Genomic DNA, 17,914 nt, shown 5'->3' on the forward strand with positions numbered 1-17,914 from the left:
CCAAACACAGTGTTAATTTTCATTCTTACACTTAGCTCATCATTTTTAATTTAAACTTCAAATTTTGATTTAATTACCTTCATTTCAATTAAATTTGGTTTTATTATAAAAAATTAATAATTTAAATTCATTTAACACGAATCTAAATTAGTTTTGAACTTAATGTAAAATAAAGTATATTTTTAATAAAATTAATAGAACTTAAATTATTAATTTATTCTGAATCATTATTATGTTTGACTTCTAAATCATTAAAATTTTGACATTTTATATTAATTTTCAATTAGGTGTGTTTTTTTTTCACATTTTCTTGTGTTTGTTTAATGAAAAATGATTTAATTAATGGAAAATAATTTATTGGTTTTTAAAAAAAAAAAGCAATTTGTTTTTTGAAAATCGTCTTTCCTTTTTGAAAAGAGTAAAACATCACTTGATTTTTAAATAAAAACTAACTTGAATTGAGTTAAATAATATTATATTAAGAGTAGTTTTTAAATTTTAATTTTTAATCTCAGATATTATAATTTACAATATTATTAAACATACATACTTATATTTGATAATATAATAAGTTATTAATATAATTAAAATAATTATTTATTTTAATGAAATTAATGAATATTAAAATATTATTTTCTTAATAAAATTTAACATTAATAATTATAAAATGGAAGAGGCATATGCCCTCCCGTTTTCGTTATCGTCTGAAGTTGGAGGAAATTCACGATGGGGCTAACACTTATGAAATCCTCAATCATATTAGTCATTTGGTTGTTCTTTAGGACATCCCTGTTCAAGGAGTATTTCATCATTGCCTCCGTGACAAAGGGGCAATGGGGTATGTACCCGCAGACCTATTAGATGGCATGAGGAATGCTAAGTGCTGGAACAACATGAGCACTCATGGACCTTTGACTCTAGGGATGTTGTTGCCAAGTATCTTCGAGGATTGCGGTTGGAGCCATGGAACTTTATTAACAAGTATACGAGGCTTTCGAACTGTAGGTAGCAGATTCCTCTCGAGGCGCCACACATGGTGCCCATGTTGAAAACCAGAACTAAAGGAGCCAGTTTCTTCTCTTGGTGTCAGCATTTCTTCAGGCGAGTATGATGCAATTCCTGCTAGGTCCTCATCGGGTACGTAGTGCTCAACCACTTGTCTAGTAACTTATGTGATTGCACGCTAATTTTTTCTTTCTTGACTTTATGTAACTATCCAAAAGTCAGTGGTATTAGAAAATGTGATTCCGGGACTTCGTTTCCATAAATCAAATCCATAGTGTCCGGCAAGGGAAAAATACGAAAAGTCCACCAAGAACTCAGATGAAGTATATAGGCCTATGCATCCGATCATGAAAGACCACGTAGTTGGAAGAAGAGTAAGGAAAGCATAGGTATGGCAAGCGGGTTTGGAGGAATCCGCCAAAAGAATAAGTGGAAAGTTAATAAGACATGGACAAAGACCCAACGACGTTTAGAAGAAAATAGGACAGGCGAGAGTTGACCTTTCCATGGAAATGGAGAAAGGAAATATCTGAGGATCGCAAGTAAGAATTTGAAATGAAGAGCCTCTATTATTCCCTATAATATAGGGACTTCTCAAGCACTTTAACCTTTTTGATAAATGTTCTTAAAAACCACAATCCAATATTTACAAGTAAGGAAGTTAATAATATGCTTTATTGCGGGTACACCGCCACAATGAAAGTCGTAAGGAAGAAACAAGCAAGCAAGCTAGTAGGCTCGTATAGCCCTAAGACGATAAGTCAGGTGATCCTCACATGGGACAGGTAAGGTCTTAGGTTAGCCTTGTACATAAGGCGGATTATTGGAAGTAATCCCACATTGCAAACAATAAGGCAAAAGGAGAAAAGATTCATTAAAGAGGCGAGTTATGCTGAAGATCAGCAAATTCAGAAATGTCAACGAGTCCTTCAGGACTATGGTATGGAAAGAAAGAGTCTACCAAGGAAGGTATGTCCTAAGGACCCTTGGTTGGATAGACGAGGAAAGGAATACAAAGGTATAATATAGGAGGGTCAGACATATAGCCAAGTAAGCTAGAGGGCAACGAACATTCTGTAGGCAGGGTGTATGAAAGAGAGGAAAAATAAGAAGTAAGGATAGGACTTGCTGAAATGAAAAAGTGCCCATGACACGGTTCAGTGGAGAGTTCGTCCTAAGGAAGGTCAAGTAGTGACCAGAGTAGTTCGAAGGCTCAGTGGAGTTCACCACCCCAAGGTAGAATGCTCGCGTTGAGCGAAGAAGGAATATTATTTTATTTTACATTCATTACCCATGTGTGGTAGGGTTAATTACGGACAATATAAGAACTTATTAAATTTGTTTGAACTTACGAATTTGGCTGATGTTCGCAGAGTTTGCGAGATTGATTAAGGACTTCAAAGAGGGATCAAGCCGGAAAGAGTGGAGAGCGGGGATCACCGATAGATCAAGTCATGCACATAGGAAATGGGGTGCCACTGGAGGCTTCGCCTCAGGAATTATGATATTGTGGTCGGATAGCGCCTTTAGAATTTGGGCAATTGAAATAGTTATCCTGGCTAAGGGTTGTATGGCGCCCATTGTATATAAAAAGTCAGATTAGGGGTATAAATTTAAGAGATTAAATATTTGATGGCTTAAGACGTTAGTTGTAAGAATTTTTATTTTAAACTTCATTTAGTTACGTTCTTAGACTGATTATAGCAACTAAGTTAGTCAAATTTAAGTATAGGTCCATTGTGACGCTCCATACTCAGATCAGGTGAACAAGTCGGGCATGGGGTGTTACAAAGTGCAAGAAACCTTACCCCGTGAGGTATTTTTCGTGGTTCTTCCAAATGTAAAATCTCTGGAAGATGGGTTAAATTCAGTACTAGCTTCTTGGGAGGGTCTCGTTCAAAGCAAAGAAAGGTGAAACTCTGCAAGTAACCTTTCTAGCATCAACATCATTGGTTGATCCAGTTTTCTAATTTGACTAAACTGCTTAATTGAAACATGTATTGAGCTAGCGATTGTCCCCTTTCGTGAGGTTGATCAGACTATTGGGACCTCTTAAGCTCTTTCTGATTCCTTTTTAAAAAATGAATGTCTGGTTTAAAAGGGTATAACTAGTATGATGGAGTAGTACCAACAAATGGGGGAGCTTCTACAGAGGGTCTAAAAGGAAAATTCCCTCATAAAAGGGAAAATTCACAATTGAAGGGGGAGAATGCGGAGCTTTGCTTGTGCGCCAAGCTATTTGAGAAAGTAGAGGCAAATTTGTTGAAGACAAGCGAAAACTTTGGAAGGTTCTATTGGAGCGTGATGTTGAAGTTAAGGATTAATTGAGCCTTCAACTTCAACATGTGTGTGCAGCTTAGGAGAAAGACTAGAAAAGGCTCAAAGATGCCCAAGTGACTATCTCGACTATCGTCGTGGATGGGGTCATGTTGGCTATGCAAGTGGCCTTTGGCCTCATGTACACACATGGGATGGACTTTAGGCTATTCTTTGATTTAATCAAGTGTGGTCGCCACTTAGATTTAAAAGTTAATTGCTCGTTCAAAGATGGCGGGTGTTATTTCATTAGGTGATGTGACCTTTCATTTTTCGATGAATCTTCAAAAAGTAACTCCATTGAAGATGAGACTTAGAGGTCAATATCTTTCCTGAAGGAGTTAAAAGAGGATGGGAAAGGCATAGAGCCAACGAGTGGGGAGTCAAGCGTGGGTACCTTAGCTGGGGATCCCCGGGGGGGGGGTGAGTTCCCTTTTTTGACATTTTACACCAGACAGTCAAGTTAGGCATTGAATATTTGCATCCAATGTGTTTGAATATGGAATATTGCATTCAATACCTTTTAATTGTAATTGGTTGCTCTTTCCTCTTTAGCAGGATATCTATCTTCTTCTTTGAATATTGAATATTGCATTCAATACCTTTCATTGTCATTATGCAATTATTTCTTTAACGACTTTACTTGGGTCAATTTAACAACATCCATCCTCTTCGACATCATCACTCTCTTCCAAAAACTTCAAAGATCACCAAATGAACCAAATTCATTTCTTCAACCTTACATCAACCTTCTTTCCAGTGCTATACTTGGTTTTCTTCACGTTCTTTTTCCAAGCAAGAAAAGTTACAGCCGTGGACGAGAACTTCAGAATATGCACAGTACCTAGATATTGCGGTAAGATGAACATAAAGTTCCCATTCTTCATCCAGGGTCGAGACGATCCTAGATGTGGCTATCCGGGTTTCGAAATCCACTGCAGAAATAACTCGCTGCCATCGATTAGCTTTGGTGATGGTGACTACATCATCAATGACATCTATTATCATAACCAATCATGTCATTTGTCTAGAGCTGTTAGTTTTGATAAATATGCCATTTGCAGTCATTCGATCCGTAATATATCCCTTCCATCCGACTGGTTTTTTCTCCCTTCGCTCCAAAATAAAACGTTTTTGTTCTCCAATTGCAACCTGTCGTCCTCGCATGAACTTTCACGGTACAATATTCATTGTGCTGCTAAAAATGAAAGTAATGCGACGTTGGCACTGTTTAGTAACGATCCCATGCTGAATTTCGCTTCGGAATATTGTGATACAAGGGTGGTGGTGCCTGTGGCTTTTACCAGCGGAGAGGGAAGTCTTGAAGGCATGCTGAATAGAGGGTTTATGGTGGAATGGATAACGAGCAACTGTAGCATTTGTGAGGCGAGTGGTGGTAAGTGTGGATTTGATAATGCTACCTTCCATTTCAAGTGCTTCTGCAGAGATAGGCCTCACGCTTGGCACTGTACTCCCAAGAACAAGAACGAATTGAGGTTCAAGCTGGGCCTGGGACTCGGTAAGCCTACATCCTATCTTTCTATATTCTGAAAAATATTGATAAAAGGGAATCGAAATATATACCGATGAAAATATTCTTTATTTTTATTATATTAATAAAATTTATATTTTAAAATGAAAAATTAAAATAAAATAAAAATTTTAATAATTACATATTTAAAAATAACTAAAATTTAATAAAATTTATGATAATGATTACACATTTAAAAATATTATAATTTAATTTATAATTATTAGTTAAATAAATATTGTGCTAATTTTAAAATAGAGTTATTATTTGAATAGAACACGAAGTATAAAATGTAAGAAAGAAGTTGTGATAATTATAATTTAAATTACAATTATTAGTTAAAAAAATTGTGCTAATATAAAGTTATTATTTAATTAATATATTAGAGTTAGCCATATATTATTTTGAATAATATTATTTTGCATTAATTACATAAAGTAAAATTATATTGTATGTTGAATATGTTAAAATGCTTTAATTATGATTTATGGATTTTATGTGATGATATTTGAATTGATAAGTTAATAGATTTTAATTATATTCAATAATTCAAATAATAAATATTATTTTACGTTAATTATTGCAATTAAAAATAAAATATTTTAAAAAAATTAAATATTAAACGCGTAAACTCATATGGAATGCATATGACATTGGAAGCTAGTATTATAAAAATTATATACAAATATTAACAAAGAAAAGGAATTAAAGAAATTTTCAAAGTTATTAAACCTTTTAGTATAATCACAAATTCTAATTGACGTGACATATAAGACAAATGATGCTATGTTAGCATGATGTGCATATTGACTGTCATTCAAGTTTCTACGCCAACAACATTAAAAATTAATATATTCGTCATCATTTTTGTAAAAAAAATAATTTAACTCTTTTTTCAAAGGTTAAGGGTCAAATTTATCCAACTTTTACCTATTCAGATTTATTAGCTTTAATACAATGCAACACCTTAGGTGTTATATTTCATTCATCATATCATCATCTTGCAATGATGGAATCTAATGCGAGGATCGTATTACTATAAGAATGCAGCTTTTAGTTGATACACTTAATATTTTAAAAAAACCTATTATGCAAAGTATGTATTATTAAATACGATTGAGTTTTAGCTTGATTAATAGGAACATTGTTGTCAATACAGAAGGATGTGTGTTTGAGTGCACTAAAACCTATTTATAGGTTGGGAAGGGACTATAGGTATATAATGAATAAATAAAGAGTATTTTGACAAACTAAAAAATTTGAAAACAATTTGTGCTTATATATATATAATTATATTAGCAAGGATAAAATAGTTACTTTAGTAAATTACAGTTTCCCATTTATATTTGACACACAACATTAATATCTATCCCTCTGAATGCAGCAGCTTCTTCAATTGTTGGAATAGTATTGGTGATTCTTGCCTTCTACTACTTTATAAGAAAATTCTCATCAGATAATATAGATGCGAACATTGAAGCCTTTTTAAAGGATCATGAATGTTTAGCACCTAGAAGGTATAGATACTCCGATATTAAAAAGGTAACCAACTCATTCCAAGACAAATTAGGTAAAGGAGGCTATGGGGATGTTTACAAAGGTAAGCTACTTGATGGAAGACATGTAGCAGTAAAGATTTTAAATAATTCACAAAGTAATGGGGAAGAATTCATCAATGAGGTTGCAAGCATTAGTAGAACTTCTCATGTCAACATAGTCACTCTTTTGGGCTTCTGTTTTGAGAGAAGTTGTAAGGCTCTCATTTATGAGTTTATGCCAAACGGATCACTTGAGAAGTTCATATTTCAAGAGAGGAAAGATCGTCTATTAAAGTGGGATAAATTGTACCAAATTGCAGTTGGCATAGCCAGAGGGTTAGAATATTTGCATCGAGGTTGTAGCACCCGTATTCTGCATTTCGACATCAAGCCTCACAACATCCTTTTAGATGATGAGTTTGTTCCAAAGATATCTGATTTTGGTCTTGCAAAATTGTGTCTCGAAAAAGAAAGTGCCATATCCATGACAGGTGCAAGAGGAACTGCTGGGTATATTGCTCCTGAAGTATTCTCAAGAAACTTCGGGAGAGTGTCTCACAAGTCTGATGTTTATAGTTATGGAATGATGGTTTTAGAGATGGTCGGGGGAAGAAAAAACATTAGTGTTGAAGTTGATCGAACAAGTGAAATATATTTTCCATACTGGATCTATAATCGTATAGAGTTGGATGAAGAACTAGGATTGGAAGATATTGAGAGTGAAGATGATCAAGAGAGAGCAAGAAAGATGATAATAGTGAGCTTGTGGTGCATACAAATTGACCCATCAAATCGCCCAACAATGAGTAGAGTGGTAGAAATGTTGGAAGGGTTCACCAATTCGCTCACTATCCCACCTAAGCCTTTCTTATCGTCGCCTCCAAGATCATAGGCTGCAAACTCCTAAAGTACATGGTTTGCTGACATTGTTGCATGCATTTGTATTTGTTTTAACAATTTTGGCAATGTTTATTATTGATGCTGGTGAAAATATATATGTAACAAATTTATAAAATTAGCACCTTAGGTGCAATGGTAAGAGACATTATATTCTCAATGGGATATACATGTTTGAACCTTGAAGATGACATTTTTAGGAGGGACAGTCATGAACCTCGAACATAGATCGTAAAACAGGTATGAAAAACCTTGAGATTTTTATACTTGTAAGCCTCTGATTAACAATATATTAAATCATTTCTGTCCACATTTTAGAATACAATTTTGGCAATAAAATTATTTAAAGGAATTGGGAAAACGTTTTGATGATTTAAATCAATTTCAATCCCTCTTAATATTATATCATTTTTTATGCTAACAAATATTGATTTTGAAAATTATATAATTTAAAATATTACATTATAACCAAAGTTTACTTAAAAATAATAAATTTAGAATTCATATCGAGATTTTTTATAATATAATGTTTGTTTTTACCTACAACTGTCAAACCCTTAAAAAGGAGAAAAATGTGTTTAAGAATGCTCAAACTCATATTCTCTTTATTGTTGTAATAATAATGATGTCAACTAAACGAAGGCTCAATGGACAACATTCATATTGAGATTTAACCATTTTAAATTAGGTAGAAAATTACATTTATGAATAAAAAAATACAAATTGCATCTAGAGGTGCTCATGGGTCGGATCGGGCCTAAATATGATATTAACATACTTTATGTTTGTCTAAGCCCGGCTCGGTCCAAATTATGGGCTTAAAATATTGCTCAAACCCACCCATATTTACAAAAGACTAACGTAAGCCCATTTTAGGCCCACCTTTATTATTATTATTTAAAATATTTTATTTCATTTTAATATTTAATAATTTTATACATTTTTTATTTATTGAAAATTTTTATATAGTCATCTTAACATTGTTTTAATGTTTACATTAGAGTAGTATTATATATTTAGTATAAGTTTTTTTTAATGTGTTCTAAATTACATAATATATAAAAATAACATAATATAAAATATTATCAACTTAAAAATAGGCTAAGCCCGACCCATATTTTAAACGGGCCTTTTTTTTCTCAGACCCATTTTTCGAGTCTAATATTTTTGTCCAAACCTTCCCAAGTTTTAGGCAGACCTTCGGGCCTGGACAAATAGTTCAACCCATGAACAAATCTAATTACATCTAACGTAAACAAACTTGAACTGATCCGATCTGACCCAAACTCAAACTCGAAAAACCCAAATCCAAAATTCAAACTTAAAAACCTTGAATTCAGGAAACTCAAACACAAAATATCTATAGCCGAAAAAACTTAAACTCGAAAATAGTTAAATCCAAACTCACCCGAATGTGACCTTTAAATATATATATTGAAGAATAAAATATGTTTATTTTGACAGGTTAATTTTAATTACTAAATATTATAAATATTTTTCTCTCAAACCTAAAAAGTCAAGTCAACTAAAACACAATGCTTCCAATTTGTCTTCCTTTACCTATTTATTACTAATTTTATTCATTTAAATTGTGATAAACTTAACTCTTTTGCAACGAAGCTTTACCAATTTAATTTTGACTATTCAAAGCAGATTGGTTTAACCAAAACTAAACAAATGGGGTTTGACTTTAAACCATCACCATCACATTACCGCAAGTAGATGTTGACCTAGTGTTTTTCATTTATTGACAAACCTCATTCTTCCGTATGCAGTTTTGAAAAAAAAGGGGCGGTGGATTTATCTATTACAAATATATGATATATTGCTCTACTCTTACAAATTTAGAATTTAGTCCTTATATTTTTATTTCTAGGGAGTTAATCTTTTTACTTTTTAGATTTCGAAATTCATGTCTAATTGCTAACACTGATAAATTTATTGGTATGATATTTTGAAAAAAAAAATACTCACTTGATAGCAATGTAACTAAAAAATAGATGTCGTGAGACTAAATTTCATATTTATGAAGAGCACAGGGGTTTATGACATATTTTAACATTTTTTTCTTTCCTTTTGGTAAACCTTCATGGGGTGTCACTAGGAGTGTCATCTAGCCAAATCGAGTTCAACTATTGGTAAGTTCGAATTTGGTTCGGAACTCGAAATTCAATATCTGGTTTGAGCTTGACAATATTTTTAAGTTCGAGCTCAATTAAATTTATTTATCAATTTTCGTACTTAAACTTGAACTGAAGTTTGATTAAGTTGTAACAGCTCAACTCGATCATTAAGCTTAGGATCAATAATATATATATATATAGAAGGCAATAACATAATTTAATAATATAAAATTATTAAAAATATATCACAATAACTAAAATATATTAAAAAAATATCTTATTAAATAATCATTTAGAGGGTTATATATTAAAAAAAACTCTTAAATCATAATAACATATTTAAATAATTCTTTATAGTAATTTTTACTTCAATAAGCCCTTAGTCTCTGATGCACTTCATTATAGGTTCTAATCATATATTTTCTTTTTGACACAATGCCTAGAATTACACATACACTCTTCCCCACTCATAAATCGAATTTGAGCTTAGTAATACTTGACGAACGGCTCACAAGCCTAATTGAGCTTTTCATATTTTTATATTATTAAATTCGTTATTTTCGTTAACATATATTATTAACTCAAAATCTAATTATTGAGTTGATTTAATCACCGATTCAATCAAATTGTGCTGATTCTTGATCTAAATGGTTCAAAACCATTCTCTAAATTAATACTTAAAATGATTTTCAGTTCAAACGATCCGACCAACCAATCTAATCCGATTCAAATATCTTCAAAATAAAACTAAATAAACACACAAATTACATGATTAATGAAACTTTCTTTTCAAATACAATACTTATATAATTCAAAGAATAAAAATTACTATCAATCAAAACAAACTGTAATAGAAAAAAAAAATTCAACAAGGATGTATACCAAGCATTTCTCAATGTCTTTTTTCCTATTTTACCCCCAAATAATCCTTCAAATCACAAGGGAAACATTGGTGTCGCTTCCATGAATTACAATGCATCTTCAACATCTCCAACACTTTTTTTTTAGTCGACGATAATCGTCCCTCTAAATGCAACAATGTCACCATCTTCTTCACAGCTCCGTGCATCAACATTTCCTCCAATACCCTTTCCGTTGGGTGAAAATTACATACCTGCCACAAGATCTTAACCCCAAGTTTAGTGGCTAAATTTGAGACTTGCAATAGGGTTTTTGAAATTACAGGTATCCCTAAACTATGATCCACCATAGCCATCCTTCCTTCTGGTGACTCGCATAATAGCTTTATTAAAAGCAGCATTTTCTCGGATTTGGATCGGTTCGAATCGGGTAAAAGCTCGATGAGGATGCAAATGGCGCCGGCTTCGATGGCTTTTAATCGGCTTTTCTTGGATGATGATAGGATTTCGAAAAGGATTTCGAGTGCGTATGAACTTGCTTTGTTGCATATCCCATCGTAGACTAGTTCTAGTAAGGATTTGAATAAATCGATACCTTGATCTTCAATTAAAGGGTTCCAATTAAAGCCGGTTTTGGCTATTTTTCGGAAGATGGTGATGGCGTAAAATCGAGCTTCGGCGCTACCTCGTTGAAGGATGATCGCTATTGATCTCATTGGATCTGGCTTTGATATCAACTGAAATGATTTTTCGTCTTGTTTCGATAACGGGAGTAAGTGTAAGATACCTAAAGCTTCCTCGCATGCTTGAAAGCTAACGAAATCGGAATTGTCGAACTGATTGATTAGCATTCCAACAACAGCCTCCACCCCGCCGGATCGAATGAAATCGGACTTTGTTTCGTCACCTAACTCGACTATTGCTCGGATTTTCTTCATGGAACTTACTTTAAAAGGAGATGATTCGAGGGCGGTGAAGAGGGAAACCATCTCGTCGTGCTTGGTCAACGGTTGCGGCACAGACGATGAAGTGGACGAAGGGGCTACGAGTGTTTCTTTCCACGCAAGAATGAGACGTTTGAGGGTGTGATTCGGGGTCATATCGAAGCTCTCGACGCATTGCATGGTGGTCGGACATGTCTTCTTGTTGTAGACGAAGAACCATTTCTCGATGTTCTTCCGCTCGTAAGAGACTCCGGTGACGATGGTGACCGGATCCTTCATGATTTCCATGGAAATGGGGCATCTGAAATCTGGTGGACAATTCATTTTATCCATAGCAAGCTACCAATGATATGTGCTTTGATTAAAAACAAAACAAAACATCAAGCAAATGCCATTAATATATATCCTTACATGCATATATATATACATATATACATACATACATATATATATATAAAGAAAAGTGATGGTGAAGATGTATGGTGTAATAATGTTGTCCAATTCTACTCTAAACTAAAAGATATGATCAAAAGTCAAAGGTATTGAATATGGAATTGCAAGCAACATGGGAAACTGAGAAATGGGAACCCATAAGTCAGCTAATTTGCTAATTTTCCGTTTGAATATTTCGATTTTGGATTTAAATTAAATATTAATTTTGGTTTAATTCTGTTATTGGTCCCTACCTTCTTTATCCCTTTACAATTTAGTTTTTATACATTGAATTTTTTTTCTAGAAACATTTTCATTCTCTATTTTTGAAAATTGATAAACATGTTTTATAAATAGAGAAAAAAATTTTATTTTCTATAACGAAAACATGAAAAATATGATTATATGTGTTTGAACCAAAGGTCAAATAATTTAAATTTAAAAACTTTTTTTAAATTTTTTTTTCAATTTTACAAACCATTTATAGTGAAAACAATTGAAAAACCTTTTTTTTAATCCTCACATTTTTTTTATTTTACAAAAATTAAAATTTAATATTTTTAACGAAACACATTTTCTATAATGTTTTTCGTTTTCAACGAAAATGGAAATGATTTCTATTTCCTAAAACCAAATGGAACTTTCTTTACTCTTATGATTCGAAGAACCTTACAATTCTAGGTTTAGAATCGAAAACACTAAGAACTTTCCACGCATGTAATTTTGGTTTTGGACTGTTTAGCAAAATTAAATTTCAAATGTGTGATGATTGCAAGGATTGAAAGCAAAATTAACCCTTAAATTTTGTTGTTGTTTATAAGTTAAATATAATCCATATACCCTTCATTCACGCCTTACATAAATATTATTAATATGTATCTGGTAGCCCTTTAATTTTTTTAACTTTAAATAAAGCAGGCTTAGATTTGATTTTGGTCAAAAACATTTATTAGATTTGACATTAATTTTTAAAAGAAAATGTTGTAAATGTCAAATCTTTTAAAATTTTAAATATAATTATATAAATTAATTGAATTTAATTTTTAAAATTGATTATACATTTTGTTATTATTTTATTGAATTAGGGTTATGCATTTTTTATGCTATATCTACTCTTTTCTCGACATTTCTTCATCGTTTTGTCAATTATGTGTAGAATATTTAATTATTAATAAATTTATAGTTGTTTATTTTGAAAATTTCCACATTTTCAGCTTTAGAGCTAATTGATTTTGAAAGAGTTAATTTAATATGGGAGTTTGGTTTTAATGTTCAATTTAGTATTTTGGATTTTTTTTTTGTTTCAATTAGATATCAAAATCAGAAGATATCATATGACTCGATTAATGTTTGATACATGTCCTAAAAAAAAACATAAGTGCTTAATTGGAACAAAAAATTTCAGGTATCGAATTGAACATTGAAACCAAACTTAGGTACTTAATTGAGATTAAGAAAAACTCAAGTATCAAAATTTAATTGGGACAAAAAAAACTTAGATACTAAATTGAATATTGAAGTTAAATTAAGGTACCAAATAGTATATTAAGTCATTTCAAAAACAACTCTAAAAGTAGAAAGGGTAAAGCTACACTGATCACTCAACTTAAAAAAAATTATAAAATAGCCATTAAACTATTCGAGAGTTTTCATTTAAGTCGTTGGATTGTTAAGGTTTTTTTTTTAAGAAGTCCAACAAGCAGCTCTAAGTAACGATTTAATAATCGATACAATGGATCAATACCCATCAATAAGTAGAGCTTACCTTAAATCCTAGTTGATCTGACGAGTGTTGAAAATCAGAGAAAAAAACTATTTGGATTTTGATTCATAGATTCATAATGTTTAAAGTTATTTCATGAAAAGAACTGAACTATAGAAGAGAAAGGGACACAGAGTTTTCGATTGGTGCAGGCAGTATATGAACAACTAAGTGACCAATTTGTAACTTTTTCAAGTTGGTTGACCAAAATATAAACTTATTAATAGTTTAGTGAACTTGAAGGTAGTTTTCTCAAAACGAATGGCTGACGAAAATGACATGAGTTGGATTACCCATACGTTGACTAATGGAACAAGAAGACTTACTCCAATTTATTCCACTTCCCAAAATTATTAAAAGAAAAATTGTTCTACTTTTTCCGTTTACAGATTTAAAGGTATAGTGGTTTAAATAAATAAAAAATAAAAAACAATTATAAAATTCAAAATTTGAATTATAACCCATTGAATTTCATCTCTAAAAGCTTACTTTGAGTTGGAAACCAGTGGAGTATTATCATATCTGATGTTGAGATTGACCACGTCTACTTATGTGTGTTGAGGGAGTTTTTGGATGGGTATTTTTGTATTATGTTACGATATTTAATTTCATCGTCATTGTTATTTTTACATTAATCGTAAGTAAATGTATTGTTCATCCGAATGAATCCTAAATCATTTTTTTTGAGACTATTATAACAATCCATATAATACTGAATAAACAATAGTTAACTAACAATAATTACTTACAATGTAATCAAACTAAGAATTGTCGTAGATTTAGTGTGACATGCTTTTAGTGAATTATCTTAAGCTATTTGGTTGGTATGTAAAGGCAAAAACTGTTCCACTTTTAATTTACGATTTATGAAGTTTTTTAACAGTCCATTATTCAAGGTGAATTGTGCTAGAATCAAGCCAAGAAAAAAAAGGATGTGTTCAAAATTTTAATGTGATTGAAGTTCTTAAGCATGACTATATATTCATCCCCTCTTTTCCCTTCCTCCTCATCTTTGTGAACCTCTTGAATTTCTTGACAAACATGACCATCTCCTCCTCCTCTTCATGATCATGATCATGATCATCATCACTTTTCTCATGAAGGATTTTATAGCAACACCCACTTTCTTTGGTTTCTCTTATCCATGCTCCAAATCCTTTGATTCCACAATAGTCATTACATTGGCTTCCCAAGGGCTATTGATTAACTTTTTTTCACAATCTCTGGTGTCATTTATCTTACTATTACTCGTCTAGACATTGTCTATGCAGTTCATTAGGTCAACCAGGTCATGACAACTACTCAAAGTACTCATTATATATTGTTAATATTCACTTCTTACACTATGTCAAAGACAATTTGTCTCATGGTCTTCATCTTTCAATAAATTCTTCTCATGAACTATAAACTTATAATATTAACTAGAGCGGTGATCCTATAGATCTACGTTCCACTGCTAGTTATTGCATATTCCTCAGTGATTCTCTTACTTCTTAACAGGGTAAAACATAGATGTTAGCCTACTACTCGAGCATTGAGAATGAGTACCATGTCCCTGTTGACACTATTGTTGAATTACATTGGCTTCATTGGTTGCTTGCATATTTGAATGTTCCTGAGACAATTGCTATGTCTATGCACTATGACTCTCAGTGCCAGGCAAGTGCTCACAATGTCTTCCATGAGCGAACAAAACATATAAAGATAGATTGTCATTTCACTCATACCATACGTCATCTTTTCATTGGATCATCTAACTAGCCTGCTGATTTTTTCACGAAGCAACATTTTTCCGGCCGCTGTCATACTTCAGTGAACAAAACCAGACTAGTTTTGACTATACCATCTTAAATTCAGGGAAGAATGCCAAGAAAATTTTGGAGATACTGCATATTAGTGATTGATTACAATTAAGATTTGTTTGTAATTTGATTTCCATTAGAATAATTGCGTTGATCTAGTATCCCTTTTATGTCTTAACATGTATTATGTGTATAAATACATAAATAGCAATGTACAAACAATACATTTGTATCGAGCTAACAAAGTTATTAATGCATTCATAATCTTCTCTCTTCCGCTTCGCTCCTTCTGATTCTAGCATGTTGCTTCTGACACAAGGAAACATTATCAATTTCCAATTATCTTTCTTGGGTGGAGAAGGTGTTATGTCTCTTGATTCTTGCCAAGCAATTATCTGCAGCTCTTGTATGTGGTAGGTACAGAACCCGACTTTCGGGATTGACCCGATCCAACCTGAAAAACACCACACAAGAAAAGCATACATTATCAATCTCATGGAACCCAAAGGGATGCTTTCCAACCAAAACAATGAATTCTTTTTGCATTTTTGGGTATAACAAAGGATGAACTCATCCGCTTTACGGTTTAAGACTAATCCTGTTGAGGTTCGAGTGGTATTCAAATAAAGTCTTTCCAACAAAATCATCACAAAATAACGTACTCATAGTTAAGGAGAAAGTTATGAAGAAAAATGGCTATTTCAAGCTTGGCAAGATCATTTCCGGGGCACAATCTACTTCCTGCTCCAAAGGGAAGGAAAGTACTTGCTTTGGCTGCATAATCCTACACCACATTTTTAAATTAGTTTTTAATTAAATAGATTATTTTTTATATATGCTTTATGGTTGATGAATATATACATATATAGAAAAAATAAACATTAGTTAATTTAATATAAAAAATATGAAAAAGCTTAATTTATGAAATTTACATCCCATCGAGAAGGATTAAATTCTTTTGGATTTGGATAAATTTGAGGATCCAAGTGAATGCTTCTGAACCACACTAGGATTTTCCATCCTTTGGGTATCACATAACCTGAAAAGTCAGAGAAATTTATTCATGATGCCATGCTATTAAAAAATTGTCAAATTCAAAGACTAAATGTTACTTTATCCCTAAAAAAGATTACAATATATTTACCGTTTATACTAACATCTGTTAGTGCCTCACGGAAGACCGTCAACGAAAATGTTACCAAGCGAAGTGTTTCATCAATCACCTTCAAAAATCAAATTAATGGACTAAAATGAAAGGTTCTAAATTATACTCTCCATATCATTAAACTCATGTAAAATTCACTCAAATAACAACACAAAGAGGTACCTTAGAAAGATATTTCATTTCCCTAATTTCCATTAGGGTTAAACCCTTTTTGGTTGTTGATCTTTCTTTCACTATCCTTTCTTGCTCTGCCTGTAAAACATTATTTTTTCTGCCTAATTGCTAGCTCTATAAATGTCCAAAGACTTAATTACTTTAAAGGTTAATATAACCTTTTGTTCTTAAATTTGGCAATTAAGTCCACTTTGGTACTAGCATTTTTTATTCATTTTAATCCTTAAATTTGAATTCCATCAAAATTCGATGATGTAACCGAGATTGTGGCACATCATCACCTAAAAATTTTCAAGTGATGGTGTGGCACAATCTCAAAATATCACATCATCAAACTTTACATTCACCAAGCTTTGGGATCAAAATAGGCTTGATTACCAAGCTCAAGATCAAAGTGGACTAAAAAAGAACATGAGTGTCAAAATGGACCTAATTATCAAGTTCAAGGACTAAAAATTATATTAACCATTATTTTTAAAAAATGGTTACGACTTACAACATGTAAAAGAATCTATACCTTTGCTTTTTGCAGGAAATGAGGGTGTTGTTGGAGGAAAATAGTGGCCCACATTGTGGTATGGGCGGAAGATTCATGGCCTGCATTCAGATACATTAACATAATGTCAATGATTTCTTCATCCTCCAATGTTTCACCTTTCTCGTCTTTCACTTCCATCAATGCATCCAACATGTCTTCCTTCTTTAACCACTTCTTTGTTTTCCCCTCATTTCTTCTCTCATTCACCACCGATTGGAATACTGCCACTAGCCTTTTCCGAGCCTGAATTGGCCCAAACAAACAAAATTAATCCCATTACTATATATACATGTAGCTTATGATAATTAATTGTTGAGAATTTGTGAGAAGAAATATAATCAACACGAGATAAATTAAAATAATAACATTCAAGGTGGTTCAATTCCTCTACATTATTCATTATGCTCTTAGCTGCAAACCTTTCTCGTAAAAATAAAAATTTTTAGAGGACTGTATCAGTGAATATTGACAAATCTACTACCAGTCCACTATTAACATGCTTAACGTTGATTTTCATCTCGTTCCATTGTAGATGTTAAAACGTGAATATCACTATTACTTTCATGGATGTTGAATACACCCATAAACACTTCGCCCCCACACAATTTGTTATTTATTAATTATTTTAATAATTTCAATGTGCATATGACCTATAAAATAAACAAATGATATATGGACATCTTTTTAAAACATTTTAGTGTTTATTTATAATGTATAACTACATTCTTTATTTTTAAAAAACTAAATATATGAGGGTAAAATAATAATTTTAAAGTATCAAACAGAGTGGAATGGAGCAAGCAAATATTATAATTACAAAAACAAAA

At 32.1% G+C, this 17,914-nt stretch overlaps 2 protein-coding genes across 3 annotated transcripts; one reads left to right on the forward strand and one right to left on the reverse strand.

Moving 5' to 3' along the window:
* Positions 1-4,000: 4,000 nt before the first annotated feature.
* On the forward strand, positions 4,001-7,601 carry LOC107918681 (LEAF RUST 10 DISEASE-RESISTANCE LOCUS RECEPTOR-LIKE PROTEIN KINASE-like 2.1). Of its 2 annotated transcripts, none has more exons than XM_016848267.2 (2): positions 4,001-4,840; positions 6,237-7,601. In XM_016848267.2, exons 1-2 carry the CDS (start codon positions 4,036-4,038, stop codon positions 7,280-7,282), a joined length of 1,851 nt encoding a protein of 616 aa, XP_016703756.1. In that variant the 5' UTR covers positions 4,001-4,035; the 3' UTR covers positions 7,283-7,601. The 2 variants fall into 2 exon arrangements, with proteins under 2 accessions (XP_016703756.1, XP_016703757.1); XM_016848268.2 differs by having other exon boundaries at positions 6,240-7,601.
* A 2,542-nt stretch (positions 7,602-10,143) lies between these two features.
* On the reverse strand, positions 10,144-11,665 carry LOC107918683 (E3 ubiquitin-protein ligase PUB23). Its single transcript, XM_016848269.2, has one exon. The coding sequence runs from the start codon at positions 11,545-11,547 to the stop codon at positions 10,318-10,320; it is 1,230 nt and encodes a 409-aa protein (XP_016703758.1). The 5' UTR covers positions 11,548-11,665; the 3' UTR covers positions 10,144-10,317.
* Positions 11,666-17,914: the final 6,249 nt, after the last annotated feature.

Source organism: Gossypium hirsutum, chromosome D13 (assembly GCF_007990345.1).
Source record: "Gossypium hirsutum isolate 1008001.06 chromosome D13, Gossypium_hirsutum_v2.1, whole genome shotgun sequence".
Classification (NCBI taxonomy): domain Eukaryota; kingdom Viridiplantae; phylum Streptophyta; class Magnoliopsida; order Malvales; family Malvaceae; genus Gossypium; species Gossypium hirsutum.

Bases quoted from the DNA above. Each gene is read 5' to 3' on its own strand.
- LOC107918681 (XM_016848267.2), top strand. From the start codon at position 4,036: ATGAACCAAATTCATTTCTTCAACCTTACATCAACCTTCTTTCCAGTG. The intron at 4,841-6,236 runs GTAAGCCTACAT...CTCTGAATGCAG, and splicing joins CAAGCTGGGCCTGGGACTCG to CAGCTTCTTCAATTGTTGGA.
- LOC107918683 (XM_016848269.2), bottom strand. From the start codon at position 11,547: ATGGATAAAATGAATTGTCCACCAGATTTCAGATGCCCCATTTCCATG.